The 18462-nt window shown below is 51.3% G+C and overlaps 2 protein-coding genes across 2 annotated transcripts; both read right to left on the bottom strand.

Annotated features, from left to right (window-relative positions):
- Nucleotides 491–5971, bottom strand: ADPRHL2 (ADP-ribosylhydrolase like 2). The gene is made up of 6 exons (XM_018041561.1): nt 5737–5971; nt 3524–3620; nt 3056–3263; nt 2772–2956; nt 1876–1976; nt 491–1300 (listed from the first exon to the last, which is right to left on the bottom strand). The coding sequence occupies exons 1-6, from the start codon at nt 5957–5959 to the stop codon at nt 1008–1010; spliced, it is 1107 nt and encodes a 368-aa protein (XP_017897050.1). The 5' UTR covers nt 5960–5971; the 3' UTR covers nt 491–1007.
- On the bottom strand, nt 6907–11357 carry TEKT2 (tektin 2). Its single transcript, XM_018041555.1, has 10 exons — nt 11057–11357; nt 9640–9847; nt 9430–9555; nt 9010–9215; nt 8353–8496; nt 8163–8277; nt 7891–7998; nt 7633–7776; nt 7388–7467; nt 6907–7216 (listed from the first exon to the last, which is right to left on the bottom strand). Exons 2-10 carry the CDS (start codon nt 9793–9795, stop codon nt 7003–7005), a joined length of 1293 nt encoding a protein of 430 aa, XP_017897044.1. The 5' UTR covers nt 9796–9847; nt 11057–11357; the 3' UTR covers nt 6907–7002.

The following is an 18462-nucleotide window of genomic DNA, read 5'->3' as shown; positions in this document are numbered from 1 at the left end:
CCTCACGTTTAAGGGGCGGGGGGTGCCCTCTCCATTTCCATTTTCCTTTCTTCAAAATGGATGGTGTGTAGAACTTCCTGGCAGGCCAAGGCCCTTGACGGAGGCTCAAGATGCAGAGGGAGGGCCCCCCTCGCTAAAGGTCAGCAACCTGGTAACCCAAAATTCCCCTCACACCCTTCCACAGGGTTCTGGTGGGGCCTGGGTCCTATCTGGGGGGCAACCTATTAAGTCATCAGGTACTCTAAGAGCAGTAATATCTGACTTCTTCCTGCCCACTGCCTGGGTCACTGAGGGATCTCCAACAGGAAAAAGCACCAAACTATGCCTGCTCTCTTCCTGGATGGACAACTGGAGGAATTTGCCTCCACCACCCAGCAGGTGGATCCCTGGCTCCTACGAGTGAGGCTCAGATAGAGAGGTGCTAGGCACAGAAGGTCAAGGTAAGGGGACGAATCCACCCACTGTGGAGGAGAAACACAAGAAACAGTGGTGGGACTTACCAAAAACTGTTTATTGCTCTGGGATTTTCTCTGGAAGCTGTTCACAAGACCCACGACGGCCAAGGGCCAGGTGTGCGTCTCGACTGGCTAGATCCACGTGCCCCGTCCCGATCCACATAAACTGAGTACTCAGGGCTCAAAGACAGGCTTCTGGCAAACTGGCTAAATCCCAACAAGGAGAAATGATGCCGCAGATCATTTCCACCTCCCCAGATCCCACATCCTAGATAATCAAGGAAAATGCCACAAATACTGCTCCAAAATAAAAGCTGCCCTGGTCCCTCATGTCTGACTGAGGAGCCAAGAGCACCGAGGCTCTGCAGAAGGCAGGAACCCAGCACCAGAAGGCACCCATCCCTCCCCAGACTAGACGCTGGCCCCAAGGTGCACTCTGCTCATGTGGCAGGAAGACAGAAGCAGGGAGCTGCACCGGAGGATGCCTGGGGTTTCCAATGCAAGCTGTAGCTGGTCCTGCTGCACGTGGCAGGGCCTTAGCAGCTGAGGCCCTCACAGACTCTTCTGGAAGACCCGGTGCAGGCTCTGGGCCAGGACGTCAGTCTCCTCATAGCCTTCACAGCTTTGCTGCCAGCTCTCTGGCACCTGTTCCATCCCATAGTAGGCGCCAGCGATGGCCCCGGCCATGGTGGCAATGGTGTCCGTGTCCCCACCGAGCGAGATGGAATAGACGAGAGTCCTTTGGAGGCTGTTGAAGGCAGAGGGGATCTCGGGGTCGGGCTCCATGCAGCGCAGGAAGCAATAGATGGCGGTGGGAACAGATTCAAAAGCAGCAATGCCATTTCCTGTGGGGAGGCCACAATATGGGAACTTGACCCCTGTTCCTGGGCCCCATGGTGTCCCCAAGTTTCCTGCCACTTGTCACAAGTCAACTCTCTAAGCTTCAAGTTAAGCTGGGATTAACATCACAGCCTGGGTTTAAATCTCAGCTTGCCCACCTATTGACTGTGTGATTCCTGTATCTTGGCTTTAGCTCCATGCGCAGAGGAAATAAAGTTAGGAACTTTTGTAGGGCTGGTGTGTGAGGGTGAAATGAAATCCTAGAGAGAAAGCACTCTGCAGAGTGCCCAAAACACAGTAAAAACACTGTGTGAATAAACAGCAGTTATCACCATCAGCTGTGAAAACTAACGGCCAGCTGCCATTTCTGGATGTTGCAGGTTGAGGGCACTGTTGCCCTAGAGAGGAAGGCACTGTGCCCACAGCCTGCCAAGGAGCCTCCAGAGTATGGTGCTCCTGTTACAGCAGCCCCAGCAAAAGTGTGATGGTGGCAGCAGTGACTGCAGGTACCTCTCCCATCCCGTGCACGAGCCCAGGATGAACCCTGAAGGGTGACAGGTGGGGGCAGGGGGCTACCCACCTAGCTCGGACACCACCTCCTCTCTGGTCACTGAGTCCTGCTCTAGAAGCTCCCCGATCTTCTTCAGTCGGCTGGAGTATGGACGCTCCTCCATGCCCAACCTGTGGATGGGGGCGAGATTGCAGGGAGATCGGAGCCAGCAGGGTGGAGACAGCAGGATGGGGAAGGGTGGGGCAGGGATGTGGTCAGGCTGATACCCAGGCACAGGTGCCAGGGCAAGAAGTGGGAAGGGCTGGGTGGGAGCTGGCTGGTTTGTTCTCTGGGACCCAGAGAGCCCTGAAGCACAGCCTAAGCACAGGGCTCTCCCCACCTCTCCTTAGGACGTGCAATTAAAGAAGGAAGGTTTCAGAGACTTCCCAGGTAGTCCAGCGGCTAAGACTCCACACTCCCAATGCAGGGGACCTGGGTTCAATCCTTGGTCAGCGAACTGGATCCCACATGCCATTAACTAAGAGTTCAGATGCTGCAACTAAAGATCCCACGTGCCGCAAGGAAGATCGAAGATCCCTCATGCCGCCACTAAGACCTGGCGCGTATAATATTATTAACATTCAAATTAATAATATTTAATATTATTAAGTGGGCTTCCCTGGTGGCTCAGAGGTTAAAGCGTCTGCCTGCAATGTGGGAGACCTGGGTTCGATCTCCGGGTTAGGAAGATCCCCTGGAGAAGGAAATGGCAACCCACTCCAGTATTCTTGCCTGGAGAATCCCATGGATGGAAACAGAAACATTTGTATTCATTAAATATGTATAAAATAAGTAGTAATATGTATCAAATAAGTAGTAATACATATTTAATAAATACATATTTTAGAAAAGGTTTTCACTTGAGGCAATGCCACCCCACCAGCATACACGTGCACAACAGACGTGCCCCCAGCCCGCCTACTCACTCCCTGGCATCCAGCACGGACTGGGCATCACTCTCCAGCTCTTCCATGTGGCCCAGGAGCTGCTCGAGGAAGTGCTCACTGGACGACTCACCCTGCAAAGCCAGGTGCACAGCCAGGGCCTGCAGGATGGCACCATTGTAACCCAGGGAGGAGGCGTGTGTCAGCTGGGCCGAGAGCCGGGCAAACTAGGGCAAAGGCAAGGGAGGCGAATACCTGTGGTCACGGCACTCGGGTATGCAGGAGGGAGATCAGAGGGCCCAGAAGCCAGCCCACCCGGACTATACCTTCTGCACATCCTGGATGCTGCTATAGGCCAGGGAGATGCCAGCTACCCGCATGGCACCCCCGTTGCCATAGGAACCTTTGCCATTAAACTGGGCGCGGGCAGGCTCAAAGACATCCCGGCATTTGGGGCTTAGGAGCTTCCTGAAGACAGTGATCACTCCAGCACCATAACCCCGGTCAGGGTCCTTCTTGTACTCCTGAGCAAACCTAGGGGCGAGAAGGCCACAGGATCACAATTTAAGAGATGCCTGCCATGGCTGGGAGAGAAGAAACCTGGCTGGTTTGGGAAAAGAGGAATCCTGGAGCTGCCACTTCTAGTTTGGGAAGCTGCAGCAGCCCAAGAGACGGTGTCCTGCTGCGCGGTCTGGGGGAGGGTGTCCTGGCATGCACGGACATCGCTGCGCTGGTCAAGGGGTGCGATAACTCCGCCCACCCGCTTGGCCTCACCCTGGGACCACTGCCCTCACCTGTGAGCCATGTCCACCTCGTCGAAGGCCTCCTTGGCCAGCAGGGACTGCACCAGCGCCCTGGCCATGGCTGTGTCGTCTGTGTAGCACAATGCTTCTGCAGGGAGGGCAGGGGGCAGAGATGGAGCTGCAGGGCTCGAGGGTGGCGGCTGCGGCCTCCTGCTCACGCTTTTTATCTACTACTTCCAGAAGGCCTCAAGTCAGCCTCTCACTCTCATCCAGTTTCCCGAGCTCTTAGCCATGGGATTTTCGACAGTTACATATTCTGAGTCGGTCACGTGTCCTGCTGATTTTAGATCTCCCGTGTCTTCCCCACCCTCCAACCTGGCCTGTATGTGCTGCCAGAAAATTCTTCCTAAGAGTAGAGCATCACTTTCGTCATCACACTCTCCTGCTCAGATGGCTGGCTCTCACCTTCAGGATGAGGTCCAAATTCACTGTCATGGCCATTTGAAGCCCTTCCTTCCTTACCCATCTTATATCCCGCTGTTCCCCTCCGCTTCCTCAGAACCAATCCTGGAGCCTGGGTCACGTCCTTCCCCGCTGGGGCTGCTCGTCTCCCTCCACCCACCTCCTCTTCTTCCTCTAGGTGCCCAGGTCTTCTGCCTTGGCACTTGTAACACACATCACTGGTTTTGGTAGCTTCTCAGGCTATAAGCCAGTTAGGGACAAGGACTTGCTTTTATCTGAAGAAGACACAGCTGTAGAGAGCAAAGCACACCCCCTAATGAACCCCTTCTTATTCTTCACATCTAATATCTGCCCTCAGCCCCCAGCCCCACCCTGCTCTGTGTATCCCAAGCCCCAACCCTACCCTCTGTTTCCCTTTCACTCCCAGAAGGCCCCCACTCTCTACTTTGCCAGCAAGACAGGCCTACAGGCTCCTACCCGCAGCCACACACTCTAGTCTCCCCTCAGAGGGACCGAGTCTCTCCTGCAGTCTGGCCCCGGCCTAGTTCCGGGGGGGCCTTGCCTCTCCTTTGTCTCCTCAGCTTCTCCCTCTGTGATGAGCAGAACCCAGGCTCCATTCAGCTGGTCCCTGGCACCCAGCTTCCCCCCAGGGAACCACATCTCTCCCCCTCCCAGCCCAGATGATCAGAGATGGAGCCAATGCCACCTCCAGCCCAGCCAAAAGCACATCCCGTGCCCCCGTTCAGGGATGAATGGGTGACCTAAGCCAGGCCAGTGAGACCATCAGAGACTTCTGCTGGGGCTTCTGTAAAGAGAAACTTCCTCTGCTGGAGATGCTGAGCTAGGAGCTGCTGAGAGCTACCCCATGGGAAGGGTCTGCCAGGCTGAAGCCCACCCAAAAGAACGCAGATCTGAATCAGGAGAGGAACTGAGTCTTGAGGACTCCTTTTTCATTCCCTCCTGAACCCACTGAAATATAACTTCAAGGGTTCAACCTTCTACTGACAATGCTTTCCTAAATCTAGACTTCCCCCTACTTAACTTCTCTGTGGCCTCACATCAGTAACCAGTGTCTTCATCTTGAAATTCCTGAGTTTTATTGTTACACACCTCCCCTGCTTCTCCTCCAATAAACTTTTTCCTTCTGTAGCTCCTTTTCTTTCTCCAGGTTTCTGGGTGTGGCTCCTTTTTCTTACTATTCTACGTGATCTCCCAGAAGAATCGTCCTCAGCCGTGACACTGCACTGAGTTCTGAGTGATGAGTTGACCGCCCAGGGGAGGGAGAGGCTGAGGGAACAGGGACCGCAGTACATGCAAAGGGGCTAGAGGCGGCACGAAGCGCCAAGAAGCGGAGCACAGAATGTAAAGCCAACGGTGCTGTAAGATGGAACTGGAACCGCAGGCGAGGGCAGGCCAAGCAGGTCCTTTAAGGAGTGTGGCTCTGTCCTAGGGGTAATGGGCAACTACTGCAGAGATTCGGGCGCGGGGAGGCCTCCCCAAGGTCTGTTCCTCAGAAGTGCACTCCAGCTGCGTGGAGATGGACGGGTGGTGCAATGCTCTGAGACTAGGGTAAAACGGGTGAAACTGGCAGAGGTGTTAAGGACTGGAGTAGGCGCAATCTAGGCGCGGCGTGCCCCGAGACGGCGAACGTTCGGGGCGAGATACGTGAACGCGGGGCTCGGATCCTGGACACGCTGAGGCCGAGGTATCCCCGCGTCGTGCAGGCCCCTCCGGCCGCGGTCCCCTCCCTGCCCGCGTCCCTCGTCGAGCCCCGGGTGCCCCCGGCGCCCGGCCCCGCCCACCTGTCCGCGCGCTCCCGGGCGAGCCGGGGTCCGGCTCCAAATCCTGGACCTGACGCAGGACTGACGTCAGGTCGACGGTGTCGCGCGCCTCGTAGACGGCGCCTACGCAGTCCCCGAGCAGCGCGCCCGCCAGGCAGCCTCGGAAGCGGGAAAGGGAGCGTGCCGCCCCAGCCCCGCCGCAGCCCGCCGCCGTCATCGCTGCCACCGCCGCCGCCGCCGCCATCCGCGCGGACTCGCCCCCACTTCCGGCGTGGCGGGCGCGCGCCCCCACTGCGCGGCGTCCCCGGCCCCACAGCGCCGCCCCGCGGCCCGGAGTCGCAGCGCACCCCCGCGGGAGACCAGGGGCGGTCCCCAAGCCCTGGCCAGATAGGGTCCGGCCTCTCAGGCCGCATTTCCCCTACTTGTAAGGGCTTCCCTGGTGCCTCAGATGGTAAGGAATCCACCTGTATTCTTTACCATCTGAGCGGGAAGATCCCCTGGAGAAGGAAATGGCAACCCACGCCAGTATCCTTGCCTGGAGATTCCATGGACAGAGGAGTGTGTGTGTGTGTGTATGTGTGTGAATTCCATGGACAAAGGAGTGTGTGTGTGTGTTAGTCACTCAGTCGTGTCCGACTCTTTGCGACCCCATGAACTGTAGCCACCAGGCTCCTCTGTCCAAGGGATTCTCCAGGCAAGAATGCTGGAGTGGATTGCCATTCCCTTCTCCAGAGAAGGTGCTTACGGGGAACAACTTAACAGAGGAGCCTGGTGGACTACAATTCATGTGGTTGCAGAATCGGACACAACTGAGCAACTGACACTTTCACTTTTCCCCTGAGTTGTAAAGGGCGTCACAGCTGGCTGGTCGGCCACTGAAGGGTCCTGGAGAGCTGGGCAATGAGCCAGACCTTTGGGTCACTGCCCCCCTCCCCCGCATGGTCGGCCAGCTGTCCGCTGGTGGCCCCTATTCAGGCCTGGGTGCCCACTTCCAAGCCCTCCCCATCGCCCTAGCCCGCTCTGAGCCTCCTCTAGGTATGGAGAGGGGGCAGAGCTGGTTAGAGGTCACACCGCTGGAGTCCAAGGGTGCTGGCTTTAGAGATGGTGTTTCTCATCTTTGCACCTCCACGCACAGGAGGGTCAAGAGCCCTCTCCCCTGCTGGCTACATACAGGGGGAACAGAGAACCCTCTAGACCGAGAACCCCGACTTTTATTAGATTCGTTCTCTCCGCTCCCCCCATCCCTTCCATTTTCAACCAGCCTTCCTTTCCTCCCTCAGCCCCTGCCTAGGCCAGCTCCAGCTGGCAGGTTTTGAGTGGACTCAGGGTGCGATTTGTGGTGCGGGTGAAGGTGTCCACCTCGGGCACGAACTTCTCAGCAGGCACGGTCAGCTTCCGACGGGTGTCCATGCACTTGGTGTCCAACAGCATGGAGTTGGCCTTGCAGGCGATGTCAGCCTGCAGCCGGGCCAGATGCTTGTACAGGGCATCCAGAGCGTCCCTGGGGAGCAGGCATTACCAGCCCACTGCCCCCAGCATGAGGCTGAGAACTCGGGGCTGACCGAGCTCACCAGCCTTGAGCCAGGAAGCCAGCAGGGAAGTCTGCTGGCAGCCAGGGACCCCAGTGGTGGGAGGTATCTTCCCACCCCTCCTGCCCACTCCCTAGACCTACTGTGCCTGCGCCAGCTTCTGCTTCAGGGCGGCAATGGTTGCCTCTAACTGGTGAACCTCGTCGGTGAGGCCGTACTGTGCCTGGAGGCAAAGGGGCAGGTTGGGAGTCCCAGGTCAGCCATACTAGCCTTCTGCCCACAGGCCTGGGGGGTGGTTGCCCTACACCAGCAGTCCTGCTCTGCTAGAGAGTGAGTCATCCTGAGGAATCTTAGCAGGGGCCTGTGCCCTGCTGGGGTGCCCTCGCACCTGGTCCCTGCAGAGTTCCACGTTGGGCCGGTAGGTCCTGGCTTCTAGCCTTGTGTGGCACAGCTTCAGGTTCTGTAACTTTCTGCGCAGGTCTTCCTCCAGGTGCCGGATGTCCTCCTGCAGCTCGGCAATCTCCTCCAAGGTCTGCGGGGACAGAGCACCCAGTCTCCACCTGCTCACCTAGTCCAGGGCTTCCTGGCGGGGCTCATCTCACAGCCGAAAGTCCACGCGCCAGGAGACCACGTGGAGAAGGCTCACATTCTTCTCTTGCCACTTGAGCTCACTGTACAGTTTCTCCATCTCCCGCAGCCGCTTCCTGAAGGCAAATTCCGTGGCAACCCTCTGGGCTTCCAGCTCATTGTTGGTCTGAGGACAGGAAGTAGGCAGGGCAAAGGGAGGGAATGAGCTCTGGCCACCTGAGGGTGTGGCTCAGGTGCGGGGAGGAATGCCATAAGGCAGGGGCTTGTGAGTGCCCGCTGGGGCCAGCTCTTCACCATGGAGAATCGAGGTGGTGGTGGCGGGGGACTCACCTCGGCAATAGTGAGGGCGATGGCCTCCCTCAGCTCGATGGCCCTCTTCATCTCAGCCTCTCCGTGGTCCTTATTGAACCGACTGAAGTCATCCCACTGCTGGAGTGTGGTGGAGCTGCAGGCGGCAGGAAACAGTAAGAGCACAGCCTCTGTGGGGAGGAAGGGAGAGGGAGTGAAGCGTCCTTCTTACCCACTGGGCACACGTGTGGGATTGATCTTCAGAGAGATGTTCGGGGACTTGAGGTTGAGAGAGAGGCAGCCTCTGTCAATGTCCAGTGTCTCCATTTTGCCACGATGGTCAGAGTTGAGCTGCTGTCGGGCTTCCTGCAGGAGGCTGGGGGGCGGAAGAGACTGGATCAGTGAACCATCCCTCCAAGGCAGCCCCGGAACGCAGTCCCCCACCCTGGTGCTGAAGGGACAGGGAGGGATGGGAAAGCCGAGGTGACAGAGGAGCTGCCGCTGCAGTTGAGACAAAGATGGGCACAGCTGGATGAGCTCCCTACAGACAAAATTAGGGCACCCAAATGCTTGTACACACCCACAGGGCATACACCCACATGGCTCACGTGCCCAGAAAGTCAGGGATGATGGCAAATGGACTCATCCCTCATGTTTCCAATCAATAGATAACAGCTGCCGGGAGCAGTGTCACGAGAAGTATTCTGAGACCATGTCCAGGAGGTGCAAAAAGTGCTACGATCAGTGAGTGAGTGGTTTCTGCCACGGGCACAGCGGGGGCAGAAGGCAGCCTGAGAAGCAGTGACTAGTTACCCATGATACACAGGTTCTGCATTGAAAACACAGCCTCCCAGGGCAGGGGAACATGAGAATGCCGTCTTTCTCTTACAAGAGCTTCTCAAAGGCCTGGCTGATCTTCTGTTGCAAGGCCTTCTTGGTGGCCTCAATGACCTCCACCTCTTTGTGCAGCTCCTCCTCCACAGGGTCCTTCACCACATCAATGTCACGCCGACTCTCCCGCAGGGTCAGGCATTCAATTGCCACATCCAGAGGCAGGTTCTTGGCCTGCAGGTTTTGCTCCGCTGACTCTTTCATCTAGAAGAGAGAGGGGACAGGGGGCTGGGGGGCCATCCTACTGGGAAGCAGCTCTCATCACCACTTTAGCCGAGGGGACAGTGAGTGACTCAGGTGGACAAGCCACCAAATACCCAGACCCGAAAGAGGGGAAGGAGAGGAGGTCGTCCTTGAGCACCCTGCCCTGGCACCCTGCCCTGGCACCCTGCCCTGGCTCCCTGCCCTGGCTCCCTGCCTGTGCCAGGGCGTCGATCTCAGCATCTAAATCTGTCAGACACTTGTCCAGCATCTCCTTCCATCGGTTGACAGTATTGATCCTCTCTGCCAGCCGCGTCCTATTATCGTGTTCATCCCAAATGGTCTGGAAGAGACAGACACAGATAAAAAGGCTGTCGAGTGCTGGGAGCTATCCCTCCACCACCCAGCTGGGCTCTGGACCCCCAACCTGGTTGTTGGTCTCATTGCGAAGGACCCGGGCCTCCTGGCGGATCTGGTGTGAGGCATCTCGCTGGCGCTCGGCGTTGGTGGACAACAGGTAGCTGTTGGTCTGCCAGTCTGGCAACCGGAAGCGTGGACTGGGCTTGACGCTCAGCGTGGCCATGGTGCAGGTCCTGAAGGGTCAGGCCCCCAGGCCTGTTCCAGGACACCTAAGTCTGCAGGAGGGGGCAAACAGGCGGCAGGAGACCATGCAGGAGAGCCTCTCCTGGACTGGAGCCCCTCTAAAGGACATGCTCCTGTCCAGTTTGCGTCAGTTCCCTTCCTTCCGGAAGCCTGCTTGGGAACAGCTCTCCCTACATTCAACTTTGAGGCATTAACTAAGTCTCCTCCCACCCATCCATCCACAGACACAAGCTGTGGCACCCTTACCTTACTGAGGCACCTTCGCCCTGGAGCAGGTGAAAGGGGATAATGAGGTCCCTCTGGGTGTGTATGTTAGACCAACTGCTTAGTAGGGCTGGCAGAGTGGGTGGGTAGCAGGAATCCTTGTTGTTTAGCAGGAATTGTTGCTGTTTAGTCGCTAAGTCTGGTTTGACTCTTTGCAACCCCATGGACTGTAGCCCTCTGTCCATGGGGTTTCCCAGGCAAGAATACTGGAATGGGTTGCCATTTCCTTCTCCAGGGGCTCTTCCCAACCCAGGAATTGAACTTGCCTCTCCTGAACTGGAAGGCTGATTCTTTACCGCTCAACCACCAGGGAAGCCCTTGTGTTAGTCGCTCAGTCATGTCCGACTCTTTGCGACCCCGTGCACTGTAGCCTGCCAGGATGTTCTGTCCACGGAATTATCCAGACAATGATACTGGAGTGGGTAGCCATTCCCTCTCCAGGGGATCTTCCCCACCCAGGCGTTGAACCGGGTCTCCTGCACTGCAGGCGGATTCTTTACCGTCTGAGCCACCCTGGGAAGCCCAGGGAAGCCCTGGGTAGCAGGAAAAATAGACCTTAATCCAATTTCCACCCCTACTTGCAGCAACCAAGTCCTGTCGATTTTCTTTTCTTTCCCTGCCCTAGCTTTGGGACAAGATCCGGAGGGATCGAAGAGAAGGTGCCCTGTTCTCCGTCTGGAAAAGACAGGCTAGTCTCCCAAGTTGGCTCTAGGGAATTAGGGGTGGGGGCGCTGTCACGTTCCCTCTCTCCGCCCTCTACTGGAGGAGGAGGAGGAGGAGGAGAGGGGGGCAGTGAGGGATCCCCACTGGGAGGAGCCGGGCTTTGTCTGGTTCCCAGCCCAGCCCCTCCCGTCCTCTCCCAGGATAGTCTTCTTTAGTTTATATTACTACCCCGGCACGAAGAAAGGAGCCGGAGGGAGTTCGACCTTAGGTGTGAGCACCCCGCCCCCGCCAGCCCGGTCCCCTCGTCCTCTCACCTCCTTCCGCGCTCGCACTTCCGCCTCCCTTGGCCAGCTCCTCTGTTAAGCGCCCCCGGTTGCTAGGCACCCCGGTTGCTAGGCACCCCGCTCTCCGCGCGCCGTTCACCTCTGCCAGTCTGTTTAGCTTGGCCGCCGCTGGGGCGGCGCCGGCGGCTTTGGGGCGCAGAGGCCTTCCGGGTAGGAAAGGGCCGGTGGCTGGGCTAGTGCTGCGGAAAGTGCAGCGAGGATGGGGAGGGCGTCAGGATACCGCACTCACTTCACTGAAAGTTAACCATTTGTATTTTGATAAAGGTCACCCACCAACATGGCTAAAGAAAAAAAAAAGGTACCAAAGTCATCCTCAGGCTCACTCCCCAGTAGGTATCCTTCCAGAATGTGTATATATTTAACACTATTTACACACATTCTTTTGATCCTATCTTTCCCAACAATTTCATCATCTACTTGACGTCATAAAAGGAATGATCATCGTATTTGGAGAGAGCACGTCCCTGGGAGAGGTCACTGAGGTTTTGGAAGTAGTAATGCTCACAATTCAACCGTTTCTTTAAAAAGGAGAAGGGGAAAAAAAAATTCAACCGTGCCAGGACCGTTTTAGGCATTGGAAAATGTTGATCGTTAATGTACATAACTAATAGGTGAGGCAGGCATGACCCCCATTTTTGCCAGAAAAAGAGCCTGGCGAGGATGGAAAGTTTGGTCCCTAGGTCTATCTTCTCTCAATTACGACTCCACATTGCCTCTAGTGGTGGCGCTGGGCAAGAGGGTGGCAGGGATGCCAGCCTCAGCTTGCCGGCCAGCTGCTCTTCGGAGGGCTGCGCAGAAAGATCCTAGGAGGTGGGTGCTCTGACCACCACCGTCTTACCAGCGAGAAAACAGGCTCAGAGAAGTGAGGAACCCTGTACCCAGGGTCACATGATAAGCGGTAGAGCCTGGATCCAAACTCAGGCCGTCTGCTCCAGAGGCTGAGTTTAGGTTTTTTTAGATGGAGGATGAGAAGAGTCCAACGGGACTCCTCAATTTTAAAACAGCAGTGAGTGCGGGGTGGGGTGGGGTGGGGGAGGTGGGGGTGGGGGTGGGGGGCTGGTGGGGAGCGCGTCACAGAGAGAAGAGAGGTTAGAGAACCCAGGGCTTGGTAGGCAAGGGGATGCTGAGGTTGGTTTTTGAGTAGTTTGAGGTAATTGTGGTGGATCCGGTACTGCAGTCTAGCCGACAGAAATGTGAGTCTGGAACTCTGCAGAGAGACTGAGGTTGGAAACATTTCCAAGACTTCTTCAATCACAAAATTTTTTTTCCACAGAATATTTTCTAAACTCTAATACGTGGCTCATAAGCCAGACATGCATGGAAATTTGTGATATAGCTCTTTATACTAGGATTAGTGAAGACAGAAAAATATAAACCCCTGGACAAATTGTTAGAAAAAATGATCGGATTTTGGCACAGATATTTGGAAACGTAACTGGAAGAAGTCAACAAATATGGAAGAATGGTGGTGGCTTTGGCACGCATCTCTGACTGTGGTGGCCTTGATGTTCATGACTCCTGAGGCTTCGGCACATCCTGATCAGGGACAGAAGGCATTAGAAGAAAAGGTCAGACAGCTGATGGACTGGACTAAGAGAGACAGGGTGATGAGGATGAACACTGCCACCTTCAACCACTTTGTATTAGAAAAGCCAAGAAACTACTCCGTTATTGCAATGTTTACTGCTCTCCAGAGGTTTAGATCATGTGCACCATGCAAACTTGCTGTTGAAGAATTTCAGATCTTGGCAGGTTCCTGGCAGTTCTCCAGTGCATTCAGCAACAAGGTATTTTTTGCTATGCTGGATTTTGATGAAAGCCCTGAGGTCTTTAAAACGCTCCAGGTGAAGGGAGGTCCAGTTGTCCTCCATCTTCCTGCTAAAAGTAAATTCACGGCAGCTGACATTTATAATTTCCAAGTAAGGGATATCTCTGCGCAGCATATGTTCACATGGGCAGACGACAGAACTGGGAGATGGATGGGCAATTTCACAACCAGACAGCCTATACATTTTCACTATCCCTTCAAGTTAGGGATATCTTTGGCTCTCATCGGTGGACTTGTGTATGTATTGAAATGGAAGAGGACATTTATTTTTAGCAAAAATTTTTGGGCGGTTTTAGCTCTGTGTTTTGTAATCTTGATGTCATCTGGTCGAATGTGGATTCATATACGAGGAGCCCCGTTTGCTGAAAGCAAAACTCACACAGGACAGACACATTATATTCAAGACACGTATTTCTTTCAGTATGTAGCAGAAATGTACATCATTTCTCTGTTTTATATGTGCATTACCCTGGGAATGGTGCTGTTAAATACAGCTGCCACCTCTCGTATGAACATGATAAGGAGGAAGATAATGTCCGTGACTGGTATGTGTCTAGTCGTCATCTTCTTCAGTTGGCTGCTTTCTTTCGTCAGAATTAAGTATCATGTCTATCCATTCAGAATTCTCATGAATTAAAAAGGATCCTAGAGATGTTAAACAAGGAAGCAAGAAGCTTTTTTTTTTTTTTTAATGTGGAGGCAAAAACATGAAGCGGAAGAATATGAACTCATAAGTTCTTTAAGTGATTGAGATTTAGCCAAAGGAGACATGTGGTGCTTTGGTAATAACAAGCTGTTTTTTTTCCTCAACATCTGTTATGGTATGTATCTTCTCTGTTCTTCTCAATTTTCTCCTCCCAGTAAATGTCATATATTACCTTACTTAGTGAATTCCAATGACCAAGACCCTCAGAGTGTATACTTTTTCTCAGAAGAGGACCATGTTTGAAAGTCCCTTAATTAATCCTTTGTCAGCTGATCTTATTCTAATATGAAAAATGTCTTGATAAGGTGTCCATCCCTGCATCTAGCTACTGAAGTTATGCCTGTATTGCCTTTCTTGGAGGCGTGTATTTGCACAGCTTACTAAGCGTGCTGCTCCCTGAGCCTTCCCTTTCTGTAGAGTGCACTTCCACTGTCTAGAGGCAGATAGAGTATCCTTGGTGCTGCATCTCCCAAGTCTTTCCTGCTGAAATACGTTATTGTGCTGCTCGAAGGTTGTAGATATTACAAACGAACTAAACACTGGATTATGTCTCCATGACTATTAATTACTTTTTAACTGGAAAGAGTTCAGATAAATTTTTTAAATTTTTCTTTCAAGAGGACAATTTCTAACAAAATAGTAGTTCCTCTTTTGGTCTTGCTGTGAGGTGGTTTTCAATTAAATTTAAATCCAAGGGGAAAATAAAGATAATTCAGAGGATGAATGATGATTTTATTCATCCTTTTCTGTTTGGAGGCATGCTAAAATATCAGGTTATTTCCAATATGCAGAAAGGTAAAATGGAACATCTTAAAGGTGGTTCTGTTTCAGCCTTTTTACCCTCTTAAGTGGAAAAACAAAGTACAGATTTGGAGATCCCCCTCCCCCACTGTTTAACTGTTTACCATTCTTCTATTTTATATAGACAATCAAAGTTAAGTTCTAAATAGTTTATTAATCTTGGCAAATGACAGCAGAGTTGTATTTTACTATTACACTCTTGTCATCCCTCTGGAAATTTCTATTTTAGAAAAGTTAGAACTTTGTGAAAATGTTTTTCAAGCAACAACAATTTAGTGTTACATGAGAAGACTTCTGAAGATTTTCAAATGAATACCAAAAGGGTCTTTTTTTGGAGTACAATAAATTTTTATTATACAGCAATTTTTTAAAAAAGACCTTATCGTCGTAGAATTCATCTTCACATTAGAGATTCCCACAGTGAGGGAACAACTATTACTTATCATTTTATATTTGTGGACAGATTATTTTAGGGCAAGTAAACACATTTGAGGATTAAGTCTTAGTTTAGCATCTGTAACAATTTGAAACCTATCTGAAGGGACCTCTTCCCTACATGAAACGTCTGTATATTCAGAGTATTCAGAAAATCTCCAGGCTCTTCTTCCTAGGATTTAGAAATCAGGAATGTGAAATATCAGCATTTCTAATTTTAAAATTTCCCTTGGACATGTAACTATCAGTAACTAGTAAGCTGAACAGGGCTGGGAAGTTTGCAAAAACTAAACACTGCCTAACTTTTTGCAAAGTCTTTACTCTTGAATAAACAGTCTTTCCCTTTCTCTACCATCCTGGGACAAGTATTGAAGTCTGATCAGATACTGAGAGTAATAAAGCTGAATTCCCTTTCAAAGTTTGATAAATTAAAAGGCAAAGGCTCATATGTAACCTTTAGTTATACTGTGAGTCTTAAGAGAAGCTGAGAGATACCCCAATAACTCCCCAGCATGCAGAACTCAGTCTGACAATTTCTTGGTTACAATTCCTCTCAAATCTTTCTTCAAATATTATATTCTAAAAACAAGCAGGGGGACCTCTGTGATGGTCCAGTGGTAAAGAATTTGCCTTGCAAAAAAAAAAAAAAAAAGAATTTGCCTTGCAATGCAGGGGATACGGGTTCAATCCCTGATTGGGGAACTAAGACCCTACAGGCCTCAGGCAACTGAGCCCACACACCACGATTGCTGAGTCTGTGTGCCGTAACTAGAGAGTCCGCACACCACAACAAAAGATTCCGCATGAGGCAACAAAGATTCTGTGTTCTGCAACTAAGACCCGATGTGGCCAAATATATTTTTTTTTTTCAAAAAGAGATTCTTAAAAAAAAATCACCAGGTTTTGGTCCAGTGGTTAATAATCTGCCTGCCAAAGCAGGGGACACAGGTTCAATTCCTGGTCTGGGTAGATCCCACATGCCACAGAGTGAGTAAGCCCATGTGCCACTGCTGAGCCCACACTCCACAAGAGAAGCCGCTGGAATCAGAAGCTCATGCAGTGTAACTAGAGAAAGCCTGATCACAGCAACAAAGACCCAGTGCTGCCAATAAATGAATAATACATTTTTTAAAGTTACAAAATAACCAGGTTGAAAAAAAAATCAAGTGATAAAGAGAAGAGATTTGTCTCACCAATGGACTTTTACCTGTTATTGCCTTCTTATTGTGAGTTGAAGAGCATGACAGAGCAGAGGGAAGGAGGTGTACAATCAGTTCTCAAGGTATTAAGTCTAAAAGGTCAGGGGTTCCATAGCATAGCCATGACTTTATAGATACCCACATCATGATGGTTGAAATAACAAAGCCCCGCAAATGTGAAAGTTGAGAGCCAAAAAGCCCACTGTGGCAGCTTTCAGTGATGCCTCCGCTGGAACATAGTCACAGCTTGTCCAGTGTGCCAGTGACTGTGAAGAGAGAGCTGCAGCCAGTCCATCCCAGAGCAAGGATTCAAACATGCTGCTGGAAGTAGGCCTCGGGGCAAAACACTGACAACCCTCTCACTAGTCTAGTGGAGAGCTGCAACTTTGAATCCAGAATGGTGGCTGCATGTTGGGTGAACAGCCTGTATCCCACACACCACACTCAGGGTATATCATACACTGAGATATGCCTGGGTCTGACCACTGGTGTTTAGAGGAACAGAGCCTGTACTCCTCAGGCACCATAGAGGACACTCAGCCACCAGAGAGTTGCTCCGTCACTCCTTTAAAGGGTCTTAACATAGATACTAGTAATACTTTTTAATTAAAGATTTAAAACCCATCTTCCAATATAGTAAAAAAAAAAAAAAAGTATTCAAGGGAGTACCACAAATGGCAAATTTTTATAACCTAAAATCTTTGTAAGAGGGACAAAAACAAATTAGAAAAATTGAACTAATAAAACGGTTTGGCAACCTTAATTTTACATTTGTATAAAAATATTGCAAGTGGGGCTTCCCTGGTGGCTCAGTGGTAAAGAATCCACCTGCCAATGCAGGAGACATGGGTTTGGTCCCTGGTCTGGAAAGATCCCACGTGCCTCAGAGCAACTAAGTACCTGCGCCAGAACCACTGAGCCTGTGCTCCAGAGCCAGGGAGCCATGACTACTGAACCTCTGTGCTACAACTACTGAAGCACATACACCCTCGAGCCTGCGCCGCAGTAAGAGAAGCCTCCTCAGGGGGAGGCTCTTGCAATGCAACTAGAGAAAAGCATGTGCAGCAGCAAAGACCCAGCACAGCCAAAGCAAAATTACAAATGAAGACCATCCGGATGGCGCTGTGACTGAAATCCTGTTTAGTGAAGCACCGACACTATTCCGATGTTTTTGGTTTCGGTTGTTGCAGCATAATGTGCAAATTCCATCTAGCAGCAAAGAGTACTTTATGCTGCAGTAAAGAGTAATACTGTACAGTTAGCAGTTGCAAGTATCCTTGAACTGGGCTGTTTCTGAGGTCAGTTAGCAAAAACGTCTATTAATATAATTTGTTCCAGCTGAGAATCGGACATCATATAAAGTTTCATAATTCATAAGCCATGAATATGTCTGCTTTTCTTTTTAAATAAGTGAACCCAAGCATTATTCTTAAAGGAAAATATTTTAATGGAGAATAGGATGAGAAAAGTGCTGCTCTATAAAGGCATTGCAAAGATCTTTATAGATTGTAGAAATTATAGAAGTAACAAAAGTGACAAGGTAGGAAAACAGCCATCATTTTTTCAACAGATAAAAACTAAAGCTTCCTGTCCTTTATGATAGAAACATTTTATCAAACATTGTAAAAATGATCCTGTCCTCTCTTGGCACTGACAGATTAACCTAATTAATGTCCTTAAAGCAGCCGCAAGCTGTGCAAGTCTCAGCAGCCAAAGAATTTGTCAAATGATCAAAGGACTGAAACATGGAAACTATGAGAACTTAAGAGTTCATGATGTACGGCCCCCCAGAAAAATGAAAAACCACCTTAGAATTTTCCTTAGATGACCACCTCACTTCTGTAGGTCTTACTGTAGTGCTCTGAGCACCCTTTTCTCTGAAGAAAGTTTCAAGCAGCTGGATTTTAATAGAATTGGTGACTTGGTCTGTCCAGTTCAGCCTGTCTTATTAATCAGTCAGAGCAGTTGGTTGATTACTGTCTGCCGAGATAACCGTCATGATTTTCTGGTACATTTGTGTACACTACCAGGCTTCTCTGGTGGCTTGGATGGTAAAGAATCTGCATCTGCCCGCAAGGCAGGAGACTCGGGTTCAATCCCTGGGTCAGGAAGATGCCCTGGAGAAGGGGAAGGCTACCCACTCCAGTATTCTTGCCTGGAGAATTCCATGGACAGAGGAGCCTGGAGGGCTACAGCCCATGAGGTCGCAAAGAGTTGGACACGACTGAGTAACTACACTTTCACTTTTTCACTATGTTTACTGCAGCCTGACTTATCAGAGCATGCCTTCGCATCACTGTTACACATATTTCCCCCATTTAAGTGTATGAATCTGGGTATAGTTATTGATGTTTTCTGAACTTATATCAGTGGTTTTGGGGCAAGACTGACATTAGAGTGACTTTCT

Source organism: Capra hircus, chromosome 3 (assembly GCF_001704415.2).
Source record: "Capra hircus breed San Clemente chromosome 3, ASM170441v1, whole genome shotgun sequence".
NCBI classification, from domain to species: Eukaryota; Metazoa; Chordata; class Mammalia; order Artiodactyla; family Bovidae; genus Capra; species Capra hircus.
The sequence above is the reverse complement of the archived record's forward strand: the minus strand, read 5'-3'. Positions and strand labels throughout refer to the sequence as shown.

Excerpts from the sequence above, each read along its gene's own strand:
- ADPRHL2 (XM_018041561.1), bottom strand. The coding sequence starts at position 5,959 with ATGGCGGCGGCGGCGGCGGTGGCAGCGATGACGGCGGCGGGCTGCGGC. Across the intron at positions 3,264-3,523 it reads GAGGTGGACATGGCTCACAG|GTTTGCTCAGGAGTACAAGA; the intron begins GTGAGGGCAGTG and ends TCTCGCCCCTAG. Across the intron at positions 2,957-3,055 it reads GCATCCAGGATGTGCAGAAG|TTTGCCCGGCTCTCGGCCCA; the intron begins GTATAGTCCGGG and ends CCTTTGCCCTAG.
- TEKT2 (XM_018041555.1), bottom strand. The coding sequence starts at position 9,795 with ATGGCCACGCTGAGCGTCAAGCCCAGTCCACGCTTCCGGTTGCCAGAC. Across the intron at positions 9,556-9,639 it reads GCAATGAGACCAACAACCAG|ACCATTTGGGATGAACACGA; the intron begins GTTGGGGGTCCA and ends TGTCTCTTCCAG. Across the intron at positions 8,278-8,352 it reads CCCACACGTGTGCCCAGTGG|CTCCACCACACTCCAGCAGT; the intron begins GTAAGAAGGACG and ends TGCCGCCTGCAG.